General features: G+C 46.5%; 1 protein-coding gene across 1 annotated transcript in view; it reads right to left on the bottom strand.

The window, feature by feature from the left end:
• Nucleotides 1-27,323, bottom strand: part of FREM1 (FRAS1 related extracellular matrix 1) — a 149,274-nt gene that overhangs the window by 71,974 nt on the left and 49,977 nt on the right. Inside the window, exons 13-21 of the mRNA XM_075558865.1 lie at nt 23,757-23,965; nt 21,246-21,339; nt 18,070-18,322; nt 14,948-15,142; nt 12,769-12,954; nt 10,267-10,463; nt 5,617-5,836; nt 2,816-2,960; nt 749-890 (exon numbers count right to left, since the gene is read on the bottom strand). Coding sequence (XP_075414980.1) covers nt 749-890; nt 2,816-2,960; nt 5,617-5,836; nt 10,267-10,463; nt 12,769-12,954; nt 14,948-15,142; nt 18,070-18,322; nt 21,246-21,339; nt 23,757-23,965 — 1,641 coding nt within the window. The remainder of the gene's footprint in view (nt 1-748; nt 891-2,815; nt 2,961-5,616; nt 5,837-10,266; nt 10,464-12,768; nt 12,955-14,947; nt 15,143-18,069; nt 18,323-21,245; nt 21,340-23,756; nt 23,966-27,323) is intronic.

A 27,323-nucleotide genomic window follows, 5' to 3' on the forward strand; every position in this document is an offset into this window, starting at 1 on the left:
TGACCCAGGACGTGACCCATTCACACCGTAACAGGAGGTCTCTGCTGCCCCACGGGGGAGGGAGATGCAAAGATAGAGGCAGCACCCTTTTGAGTGTTAGGCTCATCTCAGACAAAATACAGGACGTGGCTTGTCTCCCTGGAAAGGCACTAAGGATTCTTCCCACTCTGGGTGGAAGACGAGAATTGGAAGGGAAACAAGAAAGCTGCTCATTGCTAAGGCTTTAAGAAGGCAGGGGTGAAAAAATACTCAGATGATTTCTGGATTCTAAAGGATTGGGGGGGGGGGGCATGCCAATGCACTGATGCTTCTGCCCACCACACTAAAGGAACACGGGTCAGAGAGGGCTGTCTCTGGCATGAGAACCATGCAAAAAAATAAAATAAAGTCGACATTTCCATGCGTCTATGAACGGTTTGGACATTAGCTAAGAGAGAGAACTGGTAGACCGTGAAAAGTTTAATAACTGAGAGGCTCGCAAAGGATGCTGGGTGCTCACCTCAAACCAGACAATGTGCTTTCTTCTCTAAACTTTCCACCCCTCTGAACTGTGGTGTAACCCTCCAGATGAGAGTTGACAAAGAAAACTTAGAAGGATGTTATTTCACCCTGGATCAGGACAACTAGATTTTCTACTTCTAGGCAGAAACTAAATTCAGTTACAGATGTTTTTATATTGAGAAAATACATGCCTGTGATATTTGTTTAAAAAAACAAATAAATTATTTTTTTAAAAAGACCCACTCACCTTAAGCTGAAGTTGCCCATTTTGGGGAAGTCTTTCAAATACATAGCAAATCTCCTCCCTGGGTGAGTCCTCATCTGTGGCCGAAAGAACAGCGCCAGAGAGAACGCGCGTTTCACCCATAGCCATCGTGATTTCTGCCTGCCTGGAGAAAGGAACATGCCCGCGTATGAACATGCCCGTGTATGACATCTTCGGTATGAAGATATCAGTTTTGTTGATCAAGTGCCCTAACCTCAAATAATTAAGAGATGATGGTCAACATCCCAACACCTGGAAACAATGTGAAATATGTGCTCCTGGCACTTTACATGCCCAAAGTCTCCACCAAGGCCCGGAGTCAAGGCGCTGCGAACGGCCTGGGGGGGGGGGGGGCTGGATTCTGCTCGTCTCACTGAATGGCACAGTGCTTAAGTGCCCAGCAGCCGGCCGGAAGGTTGCCAGTTGGAATTCACGATGCAGATGGATGAGAGAAAGATCTAGCAAGCTGCTTCTGCAGAGATGACAGCCTGGAAATCCCTCCAGGGGGGTCCTACTCTGCCCCACAGGGTGTCTCTGAGTCAGAAGAGACTCCCCAGCCCACAAGCACCCAGCGATTGTTTACATTCAAGGTGCCCTGATGGCCCAACGGGGCAGCACACTGCTGCTGAGCAAAGGCTTGGTGGTTGGAGCCCGGCCACTCGGTGGTAAGAAGGTCACCTCTCGAAGGGTGACAGCCCGGGGACCCTTGGGGGGCAGTTCTACTCTGTCCCGTGTGGTTGATAAGAGTCAAACATTGACTCGATGGCACCTGATAACAGGAAGTGCCTACGTTATAGAACTTTCAGCATTCTATCAGGGTTATAATTAATTTTACAGAGGCATTTTGTTTCCCATATTTCCTTTACCAACAGCTCTCTGGAGATAGGTAGGACTACTCAAATTTTACAGGGAGAAACTTAAAGAGATTGAAGAGCCCATCCACAGGGGTCCCAGTCCCCATGATGACGTGCCACTCGGAGCCTGGCCCTGTGGACGGCTCTCTCTGGCCCTCTGAATGACCCCTCTCCCGTGTCCTGTCCTGTGGAGCCTGTCTTTCCCTCCCAGCCACCCTGATTCCGGTTGTCAAAGGAGAACTCGGCATCTCGGAACATGAGCTGGGAGAGGACGCAGCTGGGGCCGGGGAGGGTACAAATGGCTAGTGAATTCAGTCGCTAACTGAACAGTCGGAGGTGTGAGACCATCCAGAGGCACCCCAGAAGAAAGGGCATGGGCTCTGTTTCCAAAATCCAACCACTGAAAGCCCTGTGGAGCGAAATTCTACTCTGACACGCCTGGGGTCTCCAGGAACCAGAGTCGACTCCAGGCTATCACTCGGGACTGCAGCAGGCGGGGGGCTGCTTCTGCCGCAGTCCCGGCTGCTGCCTAGGGGGTTTGTAGGTCCTCTACGGCCACTGCTGTTTGCAAGGCCAATCTGGCGATTCCCCCCCCCCCCCCGTCTGAAGCAAAGGGAGAAGGTGCCTCTGTCCACCAGGGTTTCCAGGTCATAGTGTGGCCAGGGTCTAACATGAGGTGTACGCTGCCCAATTCTACAGTTTGGGCTTTCCTTGGAATTCAGATAAAGGTTAAAAGTCGTCAGGGTGAGCGTAGTGATTCTGCACTAAGTAGTTTCTAAAAGACAATCAAATCATCACTGAGCTAGTTTGAGATGTGCTCAGAAGAGGTTCTGGACATGTTTCAGGAGAGATCAGTCCCCGGAGAAGGACACCCTGGTTGGCCAAGTGGAGGCGCCATGGGCAAGAGGAAGGCCCTCGACTAGAGGGACGCGTGACTGCAACCAGGGCTCAAACGCAGGGCGACTGCGTGGATGGTCACAATGAAGCTTGCTCGACAGCGCCTCACAACAAGGAGAGGCTAGACTCAGTCACATTTGCATGGAAGGTTCTAGAAGTTCAGAGTGGGTGAAACAAGTTGGGGCAGACAGGAGCTATGGAAGACCCACGTCTCTCTAGGGACACTCGGCACCTGGGTAGCCAACAGCCCAGGCGTCTCAGAATTGTATAGGAAACCCGACAAGGCGCTCTTGCTCACTTGCTCAGCGTTGGCTTCTGATCATTAACTGGGGTGACGGTCACGGTGATGGTTTTAAGAATTGTATGCTTCCCATCCGACAGCCGGAGTGTGAAGTCATCAGCAAGGCTCTCGGAGTCATCGTGCGCATACAGCAGCCGCATTCCTGGAAGGAGGAAAGGAGATGAAGAACAAGGAAGGCTGCCTTCTGGTGGAACCATCCAACACGCAGCGGAGTGGGCGGGGATGTTTGCAAATTGTCCACCTGGTGAGGGTTTCCTATCAGGAATAGACACAGAGCTTTGACAGCCCAATAAGGAAAAGGCAATTGGCCCCATTGAAAAACGGGTAGATCTTTTAATCGATATTTCTCTAAAGAAGACATAAGAATAGGTACACATGGCCAATAGAGCCATAAAAAGATTCTCCTTAGTCATTAGGTGCTACAGATCAAAACGACTGCAACATTTCTCGTTCCACAGGACAGCTAGACTTTAAAAAGACAGAGAAGAACAAAGGCCGGTGATGAGGTGGAGAAACCAGCAGCCCCATGCACTGGGGGAACAAAACGCGGGGCAACTGCCTTGGACAACAGCTTGCTTGCTCCTCCAAATGCTCGACGGAGAGAAGTCATGTGACCCAGCAAGCCTACCCCTGGGTCTGTAGATAGCCGAGGTCCATTGACGACTTGCACATGGATGCTCTCCGAAGTGTACTTTATAAAAGTTAGAAAGGGCAAGCAGTCCAACTGCCTAATAACCAACAGTGTGAAGTACCCATACAAGAGACTGTTATTGTTATTCAGCTTGTACTGCATCATGCTACGACGGGTGGAACATGAAACTATTTTGCTAAATGACACAAATCTGTCCCAAGAGACCACCTATTCCACCTGTGTGAATTCGTTTATATGAACCTTCCAGAATAGGTAAATTTACCAAGACAAAAAGAAAATTAGTGATTGCCAAGCATTGGATGGTGGGAGGGACAGTATGATTGCTACAAGGAATGGGGTTTCTTTTTGAGTAACGAAAATGTCTTAAAATTAATTGTGGGTGTGGTTATACAAATGTGTGGATATGCTGAAAAACACCTATTTGTGTATTTTTAACAGGTGATTTTATGCCATTTTCCAGTATATCTCAATAAAACTGTCTTAAAAACTTGGAAGAATCTATACATAAATAAATTTCTGAATAGAGAAAGTTTTCTAAAATAAAAACAAAGGAATAAATTGAAAGAAATATAAGAATAAATGGTATTTAAACATGGGGGGGGGATTAAAACTCATTGCTATTGAGTCAGTTCTGACCCATAGCGACCTGAGAGGGCAGGGTAGAATGGCCCCTTTGGGTTTCTGAGGCTGTAAATCCTTCTGGCAGCAGGTCATATTTCTCCTGCAAATCTTTATGGGAGAAGAAAGCCTCATCTTTCTCTTACAGAGCCGCTGGTGGATTGGAACTGCTGACCTTGCAGTTGGCAGCCCAACACGTAACCCACTACACCACCAGAGCTCCTTAAAGAATTAAAAGGCAGTATGACAAATGTTGAACAAGTGTTAAGATGAGGCAAGCACGGGAGAGAAATGGCTTGGGAAATCTGGGTGGCTGCCAAGAGGAGGTCCACAAGCTGGGCTTTCAGGGCAGCGCTACCCAGGCAGTGACCTTCCGACTGAGGAGGAAGAGCACATGAAGGCAGGGAGCAGTGACAGGATGGGCAGGGATCTTAGAATTCCATAATTCTCTCTGAATTTTTTTGCATTAAAAATAATCATTTTATTGGGGCTCTGACCGCTCTTATAACAATCCATACACCAATTGTACCAACCACACTTGTACATATGTTGCCATCATAATTTCAAAACCTTTTCTTTCTACTTGAGCCCTTGGTATCTTTTTCCCCCTCCCTTCTACCCTCATAAACCCTTGATAAATTACCGTATGTACTCGTGTGTAAGGCGAGTTTTTCAGCACATTTTTAATGCAGTTTTTGTAGGTCAAATTAGGTGCCTTGGCTGATATCCGGGTCAGCCTATACTCGAGTACATACGGTATATATTTTTGTTATTATTTTCATATCTTACATTGTCCGCTGTCTCCCTTCACCCACATTTCTTTTATTCTTCCCCCTGTGGGGAGTTATATGTCGATCATTGAGATCGGGTCCCCTTTTCTCCCCCTTTGCCCCGCAGCTCCCTCTACCCTCACCGTATCGCTACTCCCATTATTGTTCCTGGGGCTTTATCTGTTCTGAATTCTGTGTGTCGAGCGCTCTTATCTGTACCAAAGTACTCTCTCTCTGAATTTTTTTAAGTATTTTTATCTAGAGAAAATGGGATGAGAGCTGTTTAAAAAAAGAACAATTAAAAAATAATTCAGGCTGCTATCCCGATGTGCCGTTTCTCTAAAGAGCAAATTATTTCCTCTGAGAAGAATGAGTGATTGTATGTGGTTCTATATTTGCTTCAGAAGTAGGAGTTTTGGCAGACAAACCTTTTAAGATTTGGTTCCATGATCACAATAGCTTAAAAAGGATGAAAAGCTCCTGCTACACGATCAGCCATCATAAATACCTTTCATGAGATTCTACAAGTGAAATGAAACATGCAATTTACTTTTCAGTACCCACTCACTTCCTCTAGCTAGGCCACTGTGTCCGAGATTAACCCAGACACCAGTGGAAATCCTTAAGTGGCAAATGAATAAAGTATATGCAAACCATTTCTTCACACACGTATCCCTCTATTTCGATGATGGATCGTATTTTCTGGGTTAGACGGTTACATCAACAAAGCAACAAAGAAAGGAAGTGGAGCACCGTACCGGTCTTGAGAAGCTCCAAGGAAAAGTTGTGAACCTGCTGATGCTCCTGGAGAGGGCGTGCTGGCTGCTGCCGCGGGAGGAGGGCCTCCCTGGGCGCACCGAGGAGGAGGCCATGGCGAGGCTCCTGAGTGACGGTGAACAGCAAGGGCCCCTTGGGAACATCCCGATCCGCAGCACTGATGATGGAAGAATCCAGCTCTCTCATCTGACCCTCATAGACCTACGAGAACAAGCCAGAAGTCAACTCTGCCCCGGCAAAACCATCGGAAGATATCCTGTTTCCGAATCTCCCTGTGATATGCTTGTAACCGGACCTAGAAAGACACTGCTGGGTTAAGAGACACGTAAAAGAAAAGAAAAAAACTAAAAGTTATTAGTTGCCCTATGTTTTCTCCTACAGATTTCAAAGCACCGTCTTACCAGAAAGGGCAAAGGACATATCAGTTATATCTTATATATGTTAAGGATGGGGGCGATCAATGCTTACTTTCTGGAAATTGCAGAGAAGTTCAGCTGCAAGACTGCATTCGTTGATAACCTTTACATGCAGTTCCTAACCTGTCTTTTACCCCCCACTGGGCCGCGGTGCTTTCTTAATCCGTCCGTGTCTTGAAACACAGGTACATGCGACACAATCTGGGACTCCTTGTTTATGGCTACCTTTGTCATCACAGTAAGTACTTCTGTACTGAAACAGCAGTCCGCAAGAATTGAGGGGACGTCAGTGGATGGGTGCTGCGAGGTGCCCTGGAGTCGGTCCTGATCCAACTATGGATCGTAGTAGGTCCAGCCCTACTATGTACATAAAATGAAGCGCTGCCCGGCCCTGTGCCACCCGCGCAGCTGGGGCCGTGTTGCAGCCACTGTGGCCATGCTCTTTGTCAGGGGTCTCCCGTCTTTTCCACTGTCCCTTTACTTTACTGGCTGGGTGGTCGTGTCTATGTTTCATTCTGGGCCCCTCATCTGTCCCCAATCTGCACACCTTCAATTTGTTATACTATTCTCACTAACCCCCCTCTCCAAATCCCACTCGGGGTTTTCCTGTCCTGTAAGTCACAGCACTCGAGAATTTGTGCTGTCGTACTTCCCTATCTTGATTTTCTTTCTTTCTTTCTTACCAGAGAACAAAGAAACATTGCTGCTTCCTATTTTGTAATAGGACAAAACCTGCACACAAAGAAAGTATGAACATATACTAGAAATTGCAATGTACATGTCACTAAGCTATATATCATTGGTGTGTGTGTGCGGGGGGGGGGGGGGTAACTCACTGCTATCAAGTCAATTCTGAGTCCCAGTGACCCTATAGGAGAGAGTAGAAGTGCCCCTGTGGGTTTCTGAGACTGTCACTCCTTTTTGAGCGTGGAAAGCCTCATCTTTCTCTTCAGAAGCAGGTGGTGGTTTGGAACTGAGTTGAGTCTCTGTGACTACAGAGACGCAAATATCCTCAATAGTCGTGACGACTTTCCACCGCGAACTGAAATGCAAGGGAGCCGTTATCTTGGGCGGTTAGCTGAGGATAAACAGGAAGTCCAAAGGATAAGCTATCCGAATGTCTTCAGGCGGAGAGGCAAGTAAGCCCCGAAGGGCTAGCACGGGTGAAGTAGTGAACTGCCAGTTCTTTTAGCCTCTCCTGCGGATTCTGAAGGAACCCCTCCTGCAATCTCTTTACTGAACCTGCCTGCACCAAGAAGAGTCTCTCGCCAGGTGTGCTCCGTGAGCTAAAACAATGGTTTTCTTTGATCGGGTCCAAGATCAGAAAGATGAAGGGACATCATAGTTTAATGCACATCGATATACTTTTGAAATCATCCTAATGAAAACTTGCCTTTTCCTCCAAGGACTTTAAAATGATGTTCCAATTAGCCTTCTGTCTGGAGCGGAGGACTCTGTGCCTCAAAGGACAGCAACTGCTCTCACTTGTCACACAGTGAGTGAACTCACAAGATTGCTGGGAAATTTTATTGGGGAAAAAGTGGGCTTCCTTATGCAAGTTTAATTATCCATTGAGCGTGATTCCCCTCCCGCCAATAAAAAAATTCAGGGAAATACATACAAAATGTCTAAAGAGATCCTAAGAGCTCAAACTGAAATCTCTTTTTCTTACAGCACAATTTGACGAAGCCCAATTATCTACAAAATAAATAAATTTTCTCTCAAGAAGGCAAAATAAATATGGCAATTTAAGCAATCAACTGAAGCTTAAAATAAGCTCTGCCAAGAACACATGGGGCTGTGTTTTTTTCCCCTCAGTGGCTTCTTTAAGGAAGAAGGCAGGGACAAGGAACAAGCGTGGTTACTGAGATGTGGTAAATCCATATGGCCTGTCTAGCCATAATTCCTTATGTGATGGATTATAATTCTGGACTCCGCCTGTGGCTATCGTCCCATTTTGGAAGCTGTACTCTGTCCGTTACAGGACTAAGGGAGGATGTATCTTTAGACTCTACTAGACGGTATGACTTAAGTCTCCTTGGTTTCCTTGGTGGTTGGTCTTCCGAAAGGCAAAAACTGCACCTCCATCAACCGCATCTCCATCAAACCATTCCACTATGAGAAACTGCTCTCTTGGAGCAGAGAAGGCAAGCCCAGCACCAGGACCACGTGAGGAGCCCGTTCCAGGTCTCTGTCTGAAGTAGTGGAGGCAGAGCAAGAGGACCTGCACGGAGACTACGGGACTGTGAGGCAGAGTGGCGGGCAGGTTTCCTGGTCAGAAAGGCCGGGGCCAAGGGATCCCATGGCTGAGGGGCTGAGGGCCGTGGAGAGATTGGCCTGCTGGCTGAGGAGAGGTGTTGTGTTGATCTCCTTACTGTTTGCTGATCCTGGTGTGTGGCAACCCGTGAGCTCGCCTCCTAGCCCCCTTAATCATGAGGACTGTCTGTGAGTCCTGTGTGGACACTGAAACAAATTACCAAACCCAGAAGAAGTCGAGTGAGGTGCAGGGAACAGCGGGGGCCAGAGAGGGTAAAGAAGCTGGAGCTTGGAGGCATATTTGACCCTTTCGCCACGAGGCAAACAAGGAACCCACAGGAGGTCAGAGATGGCCTCCCAGGCCATCGATTGCAGTTGCTTTTAGAGGACGCGGGGCAGTCTCCTGGTGCCCAACCTCTACACAGATACAAGACACCAGAGGTCGGTGCAGAAGGAGTCATTTATAGGTCTTCCTCCCCCTGCTCAGAATGACTGAGGGCCGTTTGCAGAAACCCACACACCAACGGCACAGGGCCAGCAGAAAGCGACCCTGAAGTCTCACTCTGGGGCAGTGCTAGGATGGCGCTCAGCTGCTATTAATATTCACCAGGAGATTAAAGCCAATGGAGAGTGTTTGCTGTCAGAATTGCAATGGGCTCACGCATAGGGACAGGTGTGAGGATGGTGCAGCGCTGGGCAGGGCTTGGTTCTAGGGGCTATAGGGTCGCTATGGGTGGGAACCGACTAACAATCGTAAGAAGAAGGCAACAGAATGCTTCCATCAATGTCATGAGCAATGCGTGTGTAACAAACCAAGCGGTAACAACAACAGTGGTGCCCGTTTTTAAGACACTACTCTGTGCGTGACCATTTGGATCAACATGGCTACCCCTTTAGGAAGCTCTGCTGCAAATGTGCAGAAGAGGAGACAGAAGCAAAGGGAGAAATAATCTGCTCAGGATCCTATAGCTCAGCGGGTCTCACCCTTCCTAACACCGCAACCCTTTCATACAGGTCCTCATGTTGTGGTGACCCCACCACCACCAATCATAAAATTATCTTCTTGGCTACTTCCTAAGTGTAATTTTGCTACTGCTATGAATCAGGCAACCCCAGTGAAAAGGTCGTTTGACCCCCAAAGGGGTCATGACCCACAGATTGAAAACCACTGTTATAGCTAATCAAGGGCAGCGCACGCCCCTCTCTAATTCCAAAACCTGTGTTCATTCCATGTAATCCCCTGTGTGTGCTGGATAGTCATACTACACCTAAAAGTTTAGAAGAATCATATGTGGGAAGACTTCCAAGCTACAACATAAGAGTAAATAACAAACAAAAAAAACCCTAAACCAAAGCCACTGCCTTCAAGTTGATCCCAACTGGTGTGAGTGCGCTAAGTGGTGGGCCGCTAGCCCACGAGGTCAGCGGTTCCAGCGGGAACAGCAGCTCAGTGGGAGGAAGATGAGGTAGTCTGCTCCCGAAAGTATTTACAGCTCAGAAACCCAATGGAACCGTCTTCTGTGCCATGGAGTTGTCCTGAGCTGGAAGAAGAGGAAAGTACAGACTGATAGTCATGGCGTGAGCTCTCACTTATGCGCAACACCACCCAGGAGGTCATGCGTACACAAGCTCTGCGATCTCCCCTCATTCAGTTGGCCTCTCTGGGCAGTTCTTCAGTTATGCAATGCAAATTACATAACCACCCACCCCAAAGCCTACAGCGAGGATGAAATGCAATGCCTGCTCCCATGCATGTGAGTAACTACTATCATTACCGTCACCATTGTATTCGACTGATACTTTTCAAATGGTTGCATCGCATGATGCAAACATTGCCTTCCCCACGCCTCGCCAACCGAGTGTGTCAAGTGCAGACTCGCCAAGGCCAACAGACTAATTTAAAAGCACCATCGCCAGACAGCAACAGAGAGCGGCTGGACGGTCTGATTCCCCTCTTACCGTAATGTTCTGCACCACAAAGTCAGGGGCTTCGTCATTGGTGGGGTTGATTTGGACCTCAAACGGCACCTCCACAGAGCGTCGCTCCCCATCGGTGACGTACACCATGAACTGGTCGGCACGTGGCTCTATCCTCTGGTGCTTGGCCTGCACGTAGTTAATGTGCACTGCCTTCATGTCTTTCCACCGGAACGAAGCTAGAGTACACCAAGGTGGGGCAGGTCAGTAAGGAAACAGTTTTCCAAAGCTGCCGGTCCTCAGTCCTTAACCCAGTGACCTATATTGCCCAGCAAAGTCGATGAGAACTCATGGCGGTTGACATACCTATCAGCTAGCAGAGGCTGCTTCCATGAATTCCAACCATGGCAGGAAAGCAGAGATACATGGACCAGAAAGCAGGATTAAATGTTACTTGGAAAACCAGAGAGATCATTGCTCAGCAGCAGGTAATGGGCCTTTCAGGCTGCTCTTCAAACACCTGGACTGAGAGTCAGAGTGGCCTTCCTTGGATTAAAACCACTGCTTCTGCATAAAGAGCTGTTGGCATGCTTGAGAAAGGGCCAGCTCTTTCACATACAGGCGAACAAGAACCCATCTATCATCTCCCGACTCTGTACAGACCAAGCAGCTGACTGCATCGAGTAGACTCAGCTGAGCTGCTGTTGGGCATTTTGACATCGTCTTTAATAAAGAGAGAGAAATGGCTTCAAACTGTGCACCGGGCCCCAGGAGAAACTGGATACCCCGAACTGCAGATCCTCTTAAATCCAGCATCCACCATATTAAAATGGATATGCTTCTAAGGGGGCTGTGGAGAAGCAATTATTCCTAAAGTGGATCTTTAAAAGACTTTGTTGTGTTTGAAATACAAGAGCTGTTTAGGGATCTGTGTCGCTTTTTGGTTTCAAAATTACGTCAGCATTTCAGGCTTACTTTCTTGCTGACATCCAGTCTGTTTCTCAGTGTTTCCCACAAATCTCTATGGAAAAATGCTACCAATCTGTGAGGATGAGACCTGGCCACCTCCCTGGTGTTACTATGAAGTCCTTTAATAAAATAAACTTTATTCAAAGGTTATTCTCCTATTTTTCAGAGGTAAAACACCTACATATTACTTTTTTCTTGTCAATTAAAACAAAATTATTTTTCTCTTGTTTGTGAAACTGTCTTATTGACATAGGATTTGTGTAGGCTACAATTCAATGGTTTAAATACATTAAAAAGACCTGTGTCTTCTTGTCCACAATTTCTGATCACTTTCTTTTTTTTTTCCTGATCAAGTCCTGTTTTAATGAACAAAGAGTCACAGCTTATAACGGCCAGCCAAGGGGGCAGCCTCAGCCGCACATGCAGATTAGGCTACCTTGGCAACAGGCCAATCAGGGAGTTCAGGGGAGCGTGCCCTGCCCATGAGTCAGTAAGGGCTTACAGTCTTCAATTAGGTACGCAGAGGAGTGGCATGTACACGCAAATCAAGCATAGGGGAAGACGATCTTTTGCCCAATCAAGGGGATACAGGACACAGGTGCTAATCTAAAGAGCATTACCCCTTGTTTGCTCAAGCTTTACAGCTGCAGTGCTCTGTCACATAGGCTGGGGTAGAAGAATGCCCAGAGCTCAGGCTAATTAATTCCAAGTAATGGCCAGGCCTCATGGCTCCAGGCAAGTCCTAATCAATTCCAAGCAATGGCCGGGCCTCATGGCTCCGGACAGGTCTCCCTTTTATATATTTTTCAAAGCCAAGAGCGATCCCCTCGGGAACTGCGTCTCAGGTTGTCAGGCATCAAGAATCATCCTTCACCGTCATTGATCAATGGAATGCCTTCATAAAATAAGAGCCAACCAATGTCTGTCTTAGGTTGGTATGTCTTGTGCCGATTTCACCCGTCAATGACTGCCAGTCCTTCAGGTTTTGCGGAGGGGGATAACTCCACGAACTTGGTTCAACTCACGGCTGTTCAGATGAGCTTGTGCAGTACTTCATGCTAGCATGGTTCGAGGACATTGCAGATAACAAGGCAATAAATTTCAAAATTTTAAAAATAATGATAACATTATATTCCTTATATTCATGCAGAAACAACCCAGTGTTAATTATCTCATTGATAAGCAAGCACATTTGATACACATAGCAACTCTATCTTTTGCCAAGTTAGACATCCTTGAGAAAATTAAAACACCTGTTTTTCTAGACCTTGCATACTTTCTTGCTCTTGGTATCTGATCATTTTCTTAAAGCAAACAAACTTACATGCAAGGGTAAATTAAGGATAATAAGATAGATAGATAGATAGATAGATAGATAGATAGATAGATAGATAGATAGATATAGAAATAGGATTCTAAAGTCTTGGCTATAATAATAGTAATTCCCCGAATGTATATGGTGGTTTCACATCCTTTAAAAGTCCTTCCTTAGCCAGTTGCCAAGCATGATGTGTCCCCCATTAGAGACATGCCTATAAGCAACCAGTCACCGCTCATCACAAAACCATGACTCACCTATACTTATGCCCGTATTGCTTTTTTCAAATCCCGCAGAAGGGAGTGTGTTTTCAATGTAACCAAACTGGGGAAGAGAAGCCAAAACAAACTCCAAGTCATCTGCCGCAGTGTCTGGGTCAGTGGCAGACAAATGGTTAACGGTGACCGGCGCCCAGAAACCCTCGTCCACAAGGAATGGGGTACCTGCATAGAGATAGAGCACAGTTACAACCTGGCCTGGGATCCTCTCATCAGGACAGCCAGGACAAAAGAGAGGGGTTGAAATTCCAACTCAGAGAAGCCTCCCATGCACAGACTTCCCTGAGAGACGTCCATTTCCTTCAGCAGCAGCGTCCTTACAGTGTAACTATTCGGGGTGGGGGTGGGGACGGGAATTTCATTTGACTTATGGAATTATCATGATTTTCCCAGCACCAGCAGCCAGCCAACAATGGAGAGACGGCCGCAATGCAAACGCTCTTGCACGGCCCTTTCGTCATTCTCTAGGAACTCTGATTTCCCTCGCGTGCCTATCGAAGTGACAAATGGAAATAAGAATTGCCAAGCAGTCCTAATGCTGAGCCGCGAAATGTGGCTTATGTACTCTTCAAATTCAGTTGTTACCTCTGTTAGTCAGAGTGCTAATTGCCTGAGAGCGATTATGAATCGCTCATAACGAATTTTTTTTTTCGTGCCTTGGTGCTTAATTATTCTGCTGGGATAATGTTTCCTTCCCAGAACATTGCTTGGGAGAGAGTTTGCAAATTACAGTAACATTCGTACATATGCTTGTGGGTGGTCGGGTTGGTTGGCTGTTGTTGTTTTTTTTCCTGGAGAGACAAAACATACATAATGCCTATGAAAAAGCAAATGCCTGGAAAAGCAAATAAGGTTAAATAGATCGTCATGAATATATATATATAGACATTCACACATGTACATGCGTTAGGTATTCCCAAGTATACAGTCATGCTTAATGTCTAGAACTCATTCTGTGAAATGGGATGTTATGTGATTTGGACGTTGTTTGATCTATTTAAATCATGGGCGGCAGCATTTCCTTATTTTCCACCTTCATGTTGTTTAATAATATTGTGTTTCACTTCCAAATGAACACTTCTCTTTGCCTCTGCTTTTGCTGCTCCTATCACTCGAATGGACTTGCGTGCCTTTGGGAGCCAGGATGCACGTCATGATCATTTTTTTGATGGGAAATGAAACGGAGGGATAATGGGACATTATATCAAGAGGTATGTGATATTCAAGAGTAGATGCTGCTGTGTATGAATCAAAGCAGGCACTTACGTAGTGAACTTTCTGTGTTCTTAACTTTCTATTTTTAAGGCAGGAGAGTTCCTGTTAAAATAACGATAGAAATAAAGTACAGTACGCACATCTGCCAGTAACAGAAGCAGTCATTAGGACTATCAAGACATATGAAATGATGTGGCAACATGTGCACAAATGTGCTTGATACAATTGATGTCTGCATTGTTATAAGAGCCCCCAATAAAGTTGTTTATTAAAATAAAAGGCATACACATGCTAGGTTATCTATGTACTGTACTCTCATACACACGCAAGCACAATCACTTTGTAGACAAGAGACTGGTGAGACGGGTGTTGTGTGAGGAAAGATGCTGCGTTCGCCATGTCCAGTTATACCCGCAGCATGCGATTCTCCGATCAGGGCTTCTGAATGCTGTTACAGCCTACGGGGCCACCGATGTATACGCAGTCATAGGATGCTTGAGTGGACACTACACGGCACACAATTATATATAAATGGTCTTCCCGGAATATACATTCTGTCTAATCGATGTTACTACAGATAAAATCAATTACTCTTGCTCCAAAAGAGAAATATTTTCCCCATGTGCCATAAAGCCAAAATTATTTAAAGGTTCTAGTTGTTCTCCAAACTCACACACACACTCTCTCTCTCTTTCTACCTCTTTCTCTCTCTACCCCCATTCTATATATAATTGTTTACATTTTCAAGTGAGTAAATTCTTTTGTTGTAACCCTTCATAGGTGGGGGAGTTTCCATAAATTTGCATTGAGGGAAATCTCAGAGGACAATTCTACAGGGTGGTGTTCTGTTCTGAATATACGTCAAGTGTATTTTCTTCACTAAACCACATGTAGGACACGAGGGGAGTCATTAGGATCTCGACACAGACAAAAGCATTTTCACCGATTATGATGGAAGGTGGCTGGTTGTCGACTGGATGCACCGTGATGTTGAGCTCATACACTGGGAAGGACTTGTGGGGAGGGACAGATGGGTGCAGTCCGCCGTAACAACAGCCGTTCACAGAAGGGCCGGCGAGTCCATCCGAAACCACCAACGTCATGGTATCAAAACAGGGCACCAGGCCAATCTCACCACCTGCAATGCACAATTCTGGCTGAAATCTGACTTTGTAAAGAACAAAAACAAATTCCAAAATGGGATGCATTTGCACCTCTTCTCTAACATTGAGTAGCAAGGAAAGTGACCTGGGTGGATAAAAAAAATGTGAGCCCCCATTTTGTCAATAGGGCATTAAATACAGCCCTGACAGTCATGCAGAAAGACTTCCCCATCTGGTGCCTCTGGTGGGATCACTGCCAGCCAGCACAACCGGGCTAACAAGGCTCTGACTACACAAATGAACAAGGGGGAGGCAAGAGGCTGAAGTTGGGGGGTGGGGAAGGAGTTCATTCTTCTTTTAATTATTCCAAGTTAGGACCAACCTCAGGTAGAGGCAGAAGGTGCCCTTGTCCCTTCGGTAATTGTTATCATTTGCATTGCCCACCAGAAATGGACAGCCACCAACTACAGAGCTGTTATGAGAAACAGAAGAAGACAGGTGAATCACAAAGATGATACTCATGTTGAATATGTGCTTAAATACTTTCCTCCCTGTTTATTGGCTGCGAGGTTTATAAAAAGGTCAGAGGGCCTGGAAAACACGTGGCTTGTGTTGTAGACTTTGTCTTTTTTACCCAGCGAGGCAACTGGTATCCTAACCAATCACTGTGTTGCAAAATCCATTTGAAAAATATTATTTCAAAAGATGGTCTCCCATTTCCAAAGGCATCCATAATTATCACATTCCCTTCTCTCTGCCCCATTGTCCCCCGCTGGAAATCTCCGGGTCTTGAATGATGAGAGTTCTTATTTCCTGTCCCATTCATCGGGCTTGATGTAGCAATGATATGCCCTCATGAAAGCTACAGTGAAGTGAGGCATACGGAGGAGAGTGGGAGGGGCCCTGCTAGCAGGATGGTGAAGCTCTAAAAGGCTGCAGTCTGACCCTACACAGGGGCTCCTTGGTAGAAACATCAAGTAATCTCCCCTAGGGGTTATAACCCCGGACACCTATGGGCAGCTCAACTCTCGCATATAGGATTGCTGTGAATTGAAAATCATCAGCTCGATGGCCATTGATGGGAATAATGGAAGAGTAACTAGGGAAATGACAATAAATCAAATCAAGCTGCCTGCCTAATCATAGAGACCCTATAGAACAGGGTAGAACTTCCCCTTATGGGTTTCCGAGACTGTAGCTCTTTAGGGAATAGAAAAGCCCTACCCTTCTCCCAAGCAGTAGCTGTTGGTGTAGAACTGGGGGCAGTGTAGCTAGCAGCCCAATGCTTAACCACTACACCCTGAGGGCTCCTAGGGAAAGATGGAGGAGAGCAACAATAATGGAGTATACCGTATATCCTCGTGCACAAGCCGAGTTTTTCGTGCCTCGGCTGATATTCAGGTTGGCTTATACTTGAGTATATATGGTAATTAAAAGCAGGCACTTTGGTGGAATAGCTGGTTAAGAGTTAGGCTGCTAACTGCAAGGCTGGTAGTTCAAAACCACTAGCTACTCCTTGGGAGAAGATGTGACTTTCTGCTCCCATAAAGATTTATAGCCTCCGGCACCCACAGGGCATTTCTACTCTGTCCTATAGGGTTGCTATGTGGTGGAAGAAATTTGACAGCGGGGGGTTTTGGGGTTTTTTGCTTTTATTTGGGTTTTTCTTTTTGAGGATGTGTCCCCACCTCAACTTCAGAAGCTGTGTGCGAGGAGGTGCGATCATGGCATGTAGGGGAATGGCCATGTTACACCGTCATCCGTGGAGAGAAGTGACTTCTGCCTGTTAGAGTTAAAAAGTCTTGGTTGATTTCAGTTACAAGCCCTTGAAAGTAGGATCTACATGAAGCTCTTTTATAGTCCCACCGAGGCTTCCTATGCTGGTACCTTGCAGATACAGATGCTGACTGAATTTTTTCTAGTTGAACATTTCACATGGGGGACAAATGCCACCTGAGTGACAGTAGAATAGAACGACCGACGTAATGTAAGCATGATGCTAAGAAGTAGGCCTTGACTGTGTGCACAAATCTGTGCCCACCAATGTGTGCTGTGGGAATGCCCTGCACCCCAGAAGACATGGTCTTTGCTCCCCAAGGACCCAACAGGCAGAGCAGATGGTCCTTAGGTGCTGACTGGTATCCAATAAGACTAGAATTGTCTGAGGGAGTTCACTGTTGACATTTTCATCATGATTTGAAGATCCATAAGCCACTGGATGGTATCCTAATGACATAGCGGTTAAGTGTCAGGCTGCTAATGAAAAGGGGTTCAAACTCAGCAGACCCTCCACTGAAGAGAGGTGTGGAAACATGCTGCCCTAGGGATCCACAGCCTTGGGAGTCCTGTGGAGCGGGGCTGGTCTGTCTCACGGGGTTCTTATGACTGGAATCCACCCCTTGGCCATGTGATTTGGTTGGGTAGGCTGTGATGGGCATCTCTCTGATGGCATAAGGGATGAGCCCTCGACTGCTAACCGGAAGGTGGGTGGTTTGAAACCACCTGGCAGCTCTGCTACTATAAAGACGACAGGCTAGAAAACTTGATGGAGCTGTCCTGCTTTGTCAGACAGGATCATCAGGAGTCTCAATCGACTTCATGGTACCAACAGCTGCAGCGAGTACTGCGGGTCACACGCAGTCGTCCCGTGGACCAAAACGGAGATGCGGAGAATCACAGGTCGACTTGAGAGTCTTTGTGGTAATGACAGGTATGGAACAGCGAGTCACACTTGCCTCTCTCCATCCTTGGAACTGATGCCTAATCCTGTGATCAGAAATACTTTGAAATACGGTGGTCGTCGTTGAAGACTGGAGTACAGGCTGCTATACCTCTTGGTTTTTAAATAGCCGTGAGCTGCAAGCCATTCTATGAGGCAGCCCATGGTGGGAAGTGGGGTTAAGACCCTGTGTATTGTTTGCATCCCTCACCCAAACTAATATAAGATGCTTATGTCACTTACTTGTGTGTTCATATGTCACAGCGCCAGAGAGAACATCTCCCTGAAAGAACTGCTCAGTGACCATTCCAGCGTTCTTCACCACCCCCAGCTGAGGCTTCTGGGCAATCGTGAACAGCAGTTTTGAGTCATCGCTGTCCACATCGGTAGCACAAAGGTACTCGGTAGTGATGATCGCCTCTCCTCCCTCGGAGCAATGCATCATGGGGATGAGGTCAGCCTTTAGGACCGGGGGCTCATCATTTACAGGGAATACCTAAGCAAAGGGGGGAAGGAGGAAGGGATGTTTTCAAGAGAAAGAACGAGATGACAAATGACCCAACTGGTAACCCATAGCTCATTGTCAGAATGACAGGCATTTTCGATCTTCCACACGCATGAAACAATAGATATGGAACTTGGCCAAGCAGCCTGCATCTTAAAACTTGTCCCACAGGAACCATTTGGCAGGAAATGACCCACGTGGGCGACATTTGAGGTAGAGATGGGAGAGTATGGTTATGATCAGGGACTCAGGACTCTCATTTGTTTCGAAAAAGACAAAATAGAAATGTAATATAAAGCACCCCACCCCCCCAACCCATGTCCTCCTTCAATAAACCCACATATTGGCGAAGAAAGCTGGTCCTTGTGGTCCAATGCACTTACATTTACCACATCCAAGTTATTTTTATTTCAATTTACTTGGTGATGACCAGGCTCCCCTCCACCCTGCACTTCCTGCCACCCAGGAAGTTACCCCACATTTATAATAAGCAGTAGCTGCATTCCAAACATTTTGAGTTAAATTTGAAAGCACAGAAGCATTTAATCAATGCCAGCTTTTACCGTGACAAAACGCTTCCCCCTCGCCGTCATGAAAATAAAGTCCCATGTAGGAAGGACAGAAAGCAACGTGGCATCGTACAGACTCTCTGGACAGAGAGAGCTGGAGCAGAAATGACTTAGAGCATGTGGGTCACAGAAACACGCAGAAGCGAGGACAGCCCTCCTCTGAGTTCCCACCCACAATGGTGCGTGCTGCTGCCAGTTTGTCAAGTCTGACCCGGAAACACTCTCAACGGAACGTTCATTTCCTTCCCCTAGGCTTCGCCACACACAAAAATGAAATGACCAACTCCCCCCTGTGATCATCTTCGGTGGCTTCCAGAGCCGCCCTTCAATCTCACCGGCCTTCCTCCATGCCCACGGTTCATCTTGCCGCCCACTCTGTGGTCGCCCCAACCTACCTCGCTGCTCCATCTGCAGCCTGTGCCTCATCGCTCCCCCACAAGCCTGCTACTTTAGGAGGCTTCTGCTAGTAATTCCATCTAAGCACCGTTGATTTGTAGACCACATCCCAATCTTAAATAATTGTTCCCATGGCAATATGCTTGATGCTTATCAGCTGGCTGTAAGTTCTCGGGGAACAGGGGCTCCGAGTGCCCTGCTGATCATCACACCCCAAGCCTCTAGCCTAGGACGGGGTCCCGAGAGGGCACTTGTTAAATATTTGTGGAATAAATGAATTAATGAATATAATTGTGTGTATACATATAGATGTACATGTCAGTGCACACGCATGCATGAACACTTCTCACACACGCACATCTATCCTGGTCAGGCTGCGATTCAAACGGGTCCCTGGTGGAGCACATGATTCCCTACAAAACCGACAGATCTGTGATGTGAGACCACCAAGGCCTGCAAGAAAGGCCTGACAACCAACCTGCTGCAAAAATGTCAGAATGACCTTAAAGATCGTGTCTATTGTTTAAACACCATCAATAACAGACTGTTTCCCCTCATCCCTGTAAATTGAAAGTGATAAGAAGATGAACTTGGATGGGAGGTGGATTATTTCCCTGGTATTTGTTTTCCAGACAGAAAAATAATGTTAAAAAGCTTTATCTACCCGTAACAGTAGAGGCCAGGGGGTTTCTGTGAATGGGAGAGGAACGACTGAGAGCAGGAGGTGAAAGTGGGTGCACCCCCCGGAGAGCAGAATCCTCGTTGCGGAGTCGACGTGCAGAAACTATTGAACCGGCGTATGTTCTGCACCATACAGTCTCAACAACAGCAACAAACAAGTAAATACATACAAGAATTTAAAGAACTGAAAAGGAAAAAATTCACTGAGATTTTGAAATAACCGTCTGCTCTTGAAACAGCGCCTTACTCTTCACCAAGACCTCCGAGGCTGCAGTGAGAGCAGAAGCGGGAAAAGACGAGGCTCTCCAACGTCTCCAGCATGAGACCGTGCTCACAGAAGACCAGTCCGCCTGGCGATGATGCTCACGGGCCGCGGTCACTGAGAACTGCGGCGGCAGCGAGAAGGGATGAGTGAACGAATGGAAGTGCCAGCAGCAGGTCTGCCATTTTTAAGGGGGAAGTGACTTTGTGGGTGTCCTTGAACCTTCTTGGCCCTCAGTTGGCTCAGCTGTGAAAGGAGGACAATCCCTTCCCTATCTGCCCCGTAAAATAATAATATACATAAGTATTCTTTATTCATCATTAACTGTCAGCTATCTAGAAATGTATGGCTATTACCACCAGGGGTGGTGGATCGGACAAAACTCAAACAGCAATGTAGTTTACTACAGCATGAATACCTAGTGGCTCTGCACGGAGGCCTTTTGGCAGACCCTTGGTCCCTACTGTACATCCCATCATGGGCCATGCTCAGGGCCATGCTCAGGCGGGGAAGCTCTGGAATTCCCACGGAGCCCCTGGGTCTTCACTTAGCCTTGAAGTGCAAGTTCGTCTGCCTTTGTCACAAAGGCAGGAGGAATGGCTGCACGTGGTCCTCGTGCCAAAGCTACTGTGTGCCACACATGTCCGCGTGCCCCATGCACACAGCAGAGGCAAACCCAGCAATCCCGTCCAGTTGCTACGGAGACAGCTTGTGTGTTCAAGTCACACAAGTACAAGTTGTTTCTACATGTAACCCATGACCTTTAAATCAAGTATCAGGGTGTGAGGTAAGTAATGCCCTTAAAAGGCTGGAAGAAAGAGAACGGTGTGCCCATTTCGTCAATATAACCTCACACTTCTCCATTGCCTGGTCAGAGACCTACCGAGATGTGAGAAGGCATCCTCTGTGTTAGATTCCTTGTTTCATGCTCTACCAGAGACCCTGAAACGTTTCCAAACCATAGGTTTTATTTCTCTGTGACCCAGGGAGGAAAGCATCTACCCACCTTGACCTGTAGAGCAAATTCTGCAGAGTTTGTGCCATCGGTGACATCCAGGTGTATGTCATCCTGAAGTGTCTCAGATCCATCATGCTGATACCTGTGGGGATGATACCTGTTACTAAGATATCAAGGTCACGGCAAAAGTTCTTTGAGGTGAACAACACAAGAGGTCATCCTTGGACTTGACCTTGAAAGGCCGTGTTTGTGTGTTCAAAAACAAAACCCAATATAATCATGAAGCCACTTTAACGACTGAAGGATCTCTGTATAGAAGATCACATCACCCTGGAAAATGTGTTTCATTCATCACTGACATTCATCATTTGTCCTTAATCAAAAAGCAGTTTTTCAAGTTGTTACTGTGCTGTGAGAACCACTTGGCATTTGGGCTGAGCCCAAGAGGACTCCAAGACTCAGAAGCAAAGAGGAGAATGAGACGCTGGTGAACATTATGGTCCCTGCCTCGCGGCCCTCTTGGAGGCTAGCCCTTTCACCTGTGCTCGGTCTCTCTAGCTCTCCCCCAAAACCTTGCTCTATGAATGACTGCCTCTTTCCTACCTTCTGCCATCTTTCATTCACCAGCTCTCTTTAAAGAGAGCTATAAAGGTTTTTTAATCTCTCCCAGTCTTAAAAGTACCTTCCTTTGGCCATATCTTCCTCTAATTCTGTCATGTTTCTTGAAAGAGTTGTCTAATTGTAGGTTTTCCATTAATTCTTCAGTCTACTGGGGTGCTACCTGGTAATTACTTCTAAATATCTATCAAGTTGAATTATGACCAAGTTTTAGCATGCTAATGATCAAGATACTCAGAAGTAAAAATAACCGCTAAGAATTAAAAAATTAATGATAGTATCTTGAATATATAGGATATTTACATGTAAAAATAATATCAGAGCTAAAGAACATTTATGCAGCACTATTCTTACTCATAGGATGGGCTAGGACCCAGGGTAGGGATTCTATTCCCAAGGAGAAGACTCATACCCTGGGATCCCTGCCACATACTGTCATCTATGTTTCAATTTGATATCCTCCATATTATTCTAAATAATAATCCATTGATATGTGCTATACCTTTATTATCTTTATTATGCCAATACCCAGTAAAATAGCCAGTAGAAAGTATTTTGATACAAAGGCATAAATGTGGAGTCAAGTAGGTTATATGTATATATCTATGTAGTATATGGTATCTATGTAATATATGGCTTCATCTATAAACTAGCTGAGTGACCTTGGGATAATTCCTCAGTCTCTGAGAACCTTCATTTCTCCATCTGTAATATGAGGCTAGAACCATCTACCTTGTTGGGCTCGATTGCTGGGAAGCTTAGATATAAAACCACAATTACAAGGCCCAGCATGGAGCTTGAATTATATGTACTGGAAAGTGTTGGTACTTCTCTTCGGACCCATCATTCACTCCCTGGAAAGAATTACCTAAACATAGCAAGATTTTGAAGATGTGGTTGAAATCTGCATTAGGAGACTAGGAGCATATTTACATAGGAGCCTCCGTTTATCTTCCACAAACCAAGAAGGGTCTGTCTATGGTAGGTGGCATCTCCAAGTTAGCCCAGTGCTGGCCCACAATGAAAGGTCCTAACGTCACTCCGCCAAGGGGCCTGGGTCGGTCTGGCTGAGGTTGTAAGTCAATGGTGTTATCCAAACTGTGGAGAGACCCTGCTGCTCCTCCTGTGCACAAGCCCAGTGCCTAGTCAGATCTGGAACTAAGCAGTAGGTGTCTAATACTTCATACTTCACCATACTTCACCAAAATCCCCATTTATACCTCGAGCGTCTAGGTAAGAAATGTGTCACTATGCCCATCGGTCTATTGACCGTTACTTTTGACTCATGTGCCATTTCCCAGAGAAGCTCTGAGTATCTTACTTTGGAGCGTGGTATCTGACAGGACTGTACAGGTAGAGGAATGAAGAGGGGTATTGCCGTCGGATCATGAGAGAGGGATTGCTCCATTCCTGACTAACAGAGACCAAGAACTATCCCCTACTTACCCAGCTCAACCCACTGTGTCCACCAATGTCCACAGCACAGCGCAATGGAATGAAAGCGCGTATCAAAATAACCAAAGAGATTGATCAAGCAGGTTCTATCCCTGAGTTTGCAAGGGTTGTGAAACTGGTGGCTTTACTGAGTCAAGTTCAAGGATGTCAAACAGCCTCCCAGTACACTTCAGTCTACATTTGTCTAGCAGGACTATCATTTTCTGGGATGTGTACAGCTCAGCAAGTCAATGCTACGGTCGTAGACTTGCGTTGTTCCAGTACTCACGAAACCCTTCGCAGTGGCATGGCGACGCAGCGGTGACTGGAGGTCAATGAAAAATGTCTGGTTTCTGATCTTACACTGCCACTTTGGAAAGGATTAAATGGCATCTTGGTAAGCCTGAATGGACTGGATAAATTTTCTCCTATTCTGCCTCACACCAGATCCACATGAGCAGTGAAGACATAAAAAGACCAAAAAGAAAAAAAAAAGAAAGTTCTAACCTAACTTTTAGGGCATGGAGGTCTCCCCAGGAAAATGTGCCCCCAGTGTTAACTGGTAATCCATCAAGCTCCAGCCTTCCGTGGAAAGGTGGTCTCTGTAGGATGAGGTGGATCTGGTCCAGGTTGGTGTCCACATCCGAAACCAGAATGTGTTCGGTGGTGATGATGCATCGACCTCCCTCCGCCACTCTCAGGGGCGTGGTCAATACCTAGGGAGGAAAAGGAACCGTTCAAAGCCTTGCTCCAAGAGGGAGCCCCAAAGACCTGTTCTATTGTCTTGGAGTCGGCCTCCAACTCAGGGGGACTCCTGTGCGCCCAAGCAGAACTGTGCTGCCCAAGGTTTGCAACGACTGATTTTCTGGGAAGTAGAGCGTGGATGGCAGGCCTCTCTTCTGAGGTATCTCTCATGGACTGGAATCTCCAATCCTTCCGTGAATAGCCAAGCATATTAACTGTTGGTACCATACAGGGACTGTCGCTGAAGACCATGCCAACAACAAGGACAAAAAGAACAAACCCAGTAAATCAATGACACTCTAGGACAAAGTAGACCACAGGGGTTCCCAAGTTAGAGACCTTTGTGCTATCAGACTGCTTCATTGTTCTCCACGGAGCTGTTAGTGGGGTGCCACTGGGCTCCTCTGAACACAGAGCTCAGTCAGCCAGCATAGCCTTTCCAGAACCATCTTTACATGCCAATATTCTGTCAGGAATGTGGTAAGGGGACAAATCCCTAGACATTTGGACCAACCCCCCCTATTTTGCTAAGTATCTTCAGCTTCTAAGCATTGATGTTTAAAAAGAAGCAAGATGTACAAGCCAGAAAATAACATTTCATTGACTTCAGACCCTATAGGACAGCAGTTCTCAACCTGTGGGTCGCAACCCCTTTGGGTGGGTGGGGGGGGTGTTGAATGACCCTTTCACAGGGGTCGCCCAGTTCTTAACAGTAGCAAAATGACAGTGATGAAGTAGCCACAAAAATAATGTATGGTTGGGGGGGTCACCACAACAAGAGGAACTGTATTAAAGGGCCGTGGCATTAGGAAGGTTGAGTACCCCTGCTCTAGTAGAAACAGTGAAAAAATACTACAATTTGCAAAACAATAAGCGGAAATAGTGAACTTCACCATTCCACACACACTGACCCCGGCTTGATGCGCGCGGGCGCACGCGCGCGCACACACACACACACACACACACACACACTTTATAAAATGAACAGAACTATGTCAGATTCTCCTTGGAAAAGAGAGTCAGCATTTTTTCCCCCATCTAAAAATTCTTAAATGTTTCATAACTTGGTTGGAAACATTTAAGCTTTAGTTATAGCATTTTGGAAGGAAGATTGCCTGGGAAATGGAATTCAAGCCTTGGATTCAAATACAAAAGCCATGAAGAGACTGTTCCTCTAATAGAAAAACCCAATGCTCCACTGACTAATAACTCATGTCTAAGTGAACTGCAAGCCAGGATGGCCCGGGGTATGTCAGTCACCATGCTGAGAGCTGGCAAGACGCGTCCCTGGTCTGGGAAGCGTAGAGAACAATGTCCTCCTCCTGGCACCTGAAACCCTACAGTTGAAAAACCTGTTCATTTTTAGCCCATAAAACTTGTCTGATCCACGGGTGAAAGGGAGCAAGCTCTGCAGGCCATGGGCTGTGAGGCCCCTCTGCAGATGGTCCGGGGACACGGCCTTCTCCAAGGAAGCAGCTGCTACTCTAGGAAGGAGGGAGTCCCTGTGGGAAAGAGGGTCTGGAGGAGCGGGCAGGGGAAAGGGGAGCGGGCAATGAAACGAGGTTCTCTTGTCCATCGGTCCCTGTGGACTGGGGCTCAATGCTACAGCCACCACCTGCTGGATCTGGGAAATTATGAGACATGCAACCCTGGGAGAGTTGCTCTACTCTTTCTTTGCTTCTTCTTTTTAAAAATCATTTTATTGGAGCTCGTACAACTCTTATCACAATCCATCCATCCATCCATCCACTGTGTCAAGCACATTTGTACATTTGTTGTCATCATCATTGTCAAAACATGTTCTTTCTACTTGAGCCCTTGATATCAGCTTCCATTTTCCCCCTCCCTTCCCAACCCCTCCCTCATGAACCCTTGATTATTTATAAATTTTTTTTTTCATATCTTACGCTGACTGATGTTTCCCTTCACCCACTTTTCTGCTCTCCGTCCCCTGGGAAGGGGTTATATGTAGACTGTTGTGAACGGTCCCCCATTTCTCCCCCACCTTCCCCTTCCCCTCCTGGTACGGCTGCTCTCATTATTGGTCCTGAGAGGTTTATCTGACTCTTGCCTGAACTACTTACACCAGCAAATGAAAGAACAAAGATAACGGTCTCTTCCTCGTAGAGCCACCTCCACTCCTTCCTTCCCAAGCAGTTCACTCTTATTTTGCCAAACCTACGTTCTCACTGCTTGTAGAAAGATAAGGCGTTCTTGTCTAAGGAGGAGCATGGGTGGTGCTTGGTGAAGAAGAGGATTCATCTCAAAAGAGGAAGACCTTCAGGGAGATTGATCGGCACAATGGGTGCCACAAGGACCGCAATCAAATGGCAACAGTGAGGGGGCAGTAGACCAGGCGGTGTTTTGCTCTGTTGTACGTAGGGTTGATACGAGTCGGAGCCTATGATGACACCTAAGAACCACAATAGGTAGTGCACGTTGCTCACACGGCCCACGGCTAACCGACGGGTTGAGGTGTGACGCCAGGCAGGCCTCAGAAGAAAAGCCTCAACGTCTGCTTCTGAAACCTCTGCCGTGGAACATCAAGAGTTCAAAAAGAAAGAACATGTCCCGAAAGAGACTGCGGTAGCTATTGTGCAACACTGCTGGAGGTGACTGGACTATGGAACGTGGTGGTATCTGTAAGAGCTCCTAACAAAATGATCTGAAAAACAGAAAGAAAAGAAAAGCCTGTGGGACACATATTGGGAGCTGCCACAGGCAGAAGCTACTCGACAGTAACTGCGTTTAATTTGTGGGTTTGACCATTTTTAATTGTGCACTGGGTGAAGGTTTACGAGCATATAATTTTTCCATTCAGCGATCCGTACATATTTTGTTTCATCTCCTTGATTGTAATACCCACAATGCAGTATCACCTCTCCCACTCCCTCCCTGTGTTTCCTGTCCCCATTGCGCCTTCTTTCCGACTTTTCTGAGCTTTGTCCTTGAATAAATGGTACCATTTTCATCTCCAACGGTTGATTGTTCTACAGTGTGTGGAATAGCCCACTGGTGTTACTCTCCCCAGTGTCGGCCTGCCTAGTGTTTGGCTGATCCTTGAGAGATGGGGGTGAGTTCATTTGCAAACCTGTGGGGTCATGAAGGGCCATAGTCTCAGGAGTCCACTAGTCTGTCTCACCAGTAAGACTCACATTTTTCATGACTTCTGAGTTTTCTTCCTCATTTTCTCCCACTCAATCCAGGACTTTCTAATAAGGTCCACTTTCAGAGGGTACTTAGGTACCGACAAATTCTTCTGCTGTAAGGTTCATGAGGACTGATGTTCACGTGGTCCATTAGTCCATTGGACTAATTGCTTCCCATTAT

This window comes from Tenrec ecaudatus, chromosome 10, assembly GCF_050624435.1.
Source record: "Tenrec ecaudatus isolate mTenEca1 chromosome 10, mTenEca1.hap1, whole genome shotgun sequence".
NCBI classification, from domain to species: Eukaryota; Metazoa; Chordata; class Mammalia; order Afrosoricida; family Tenrecidae; genus Tenrec; species Tenrec ecaudatus.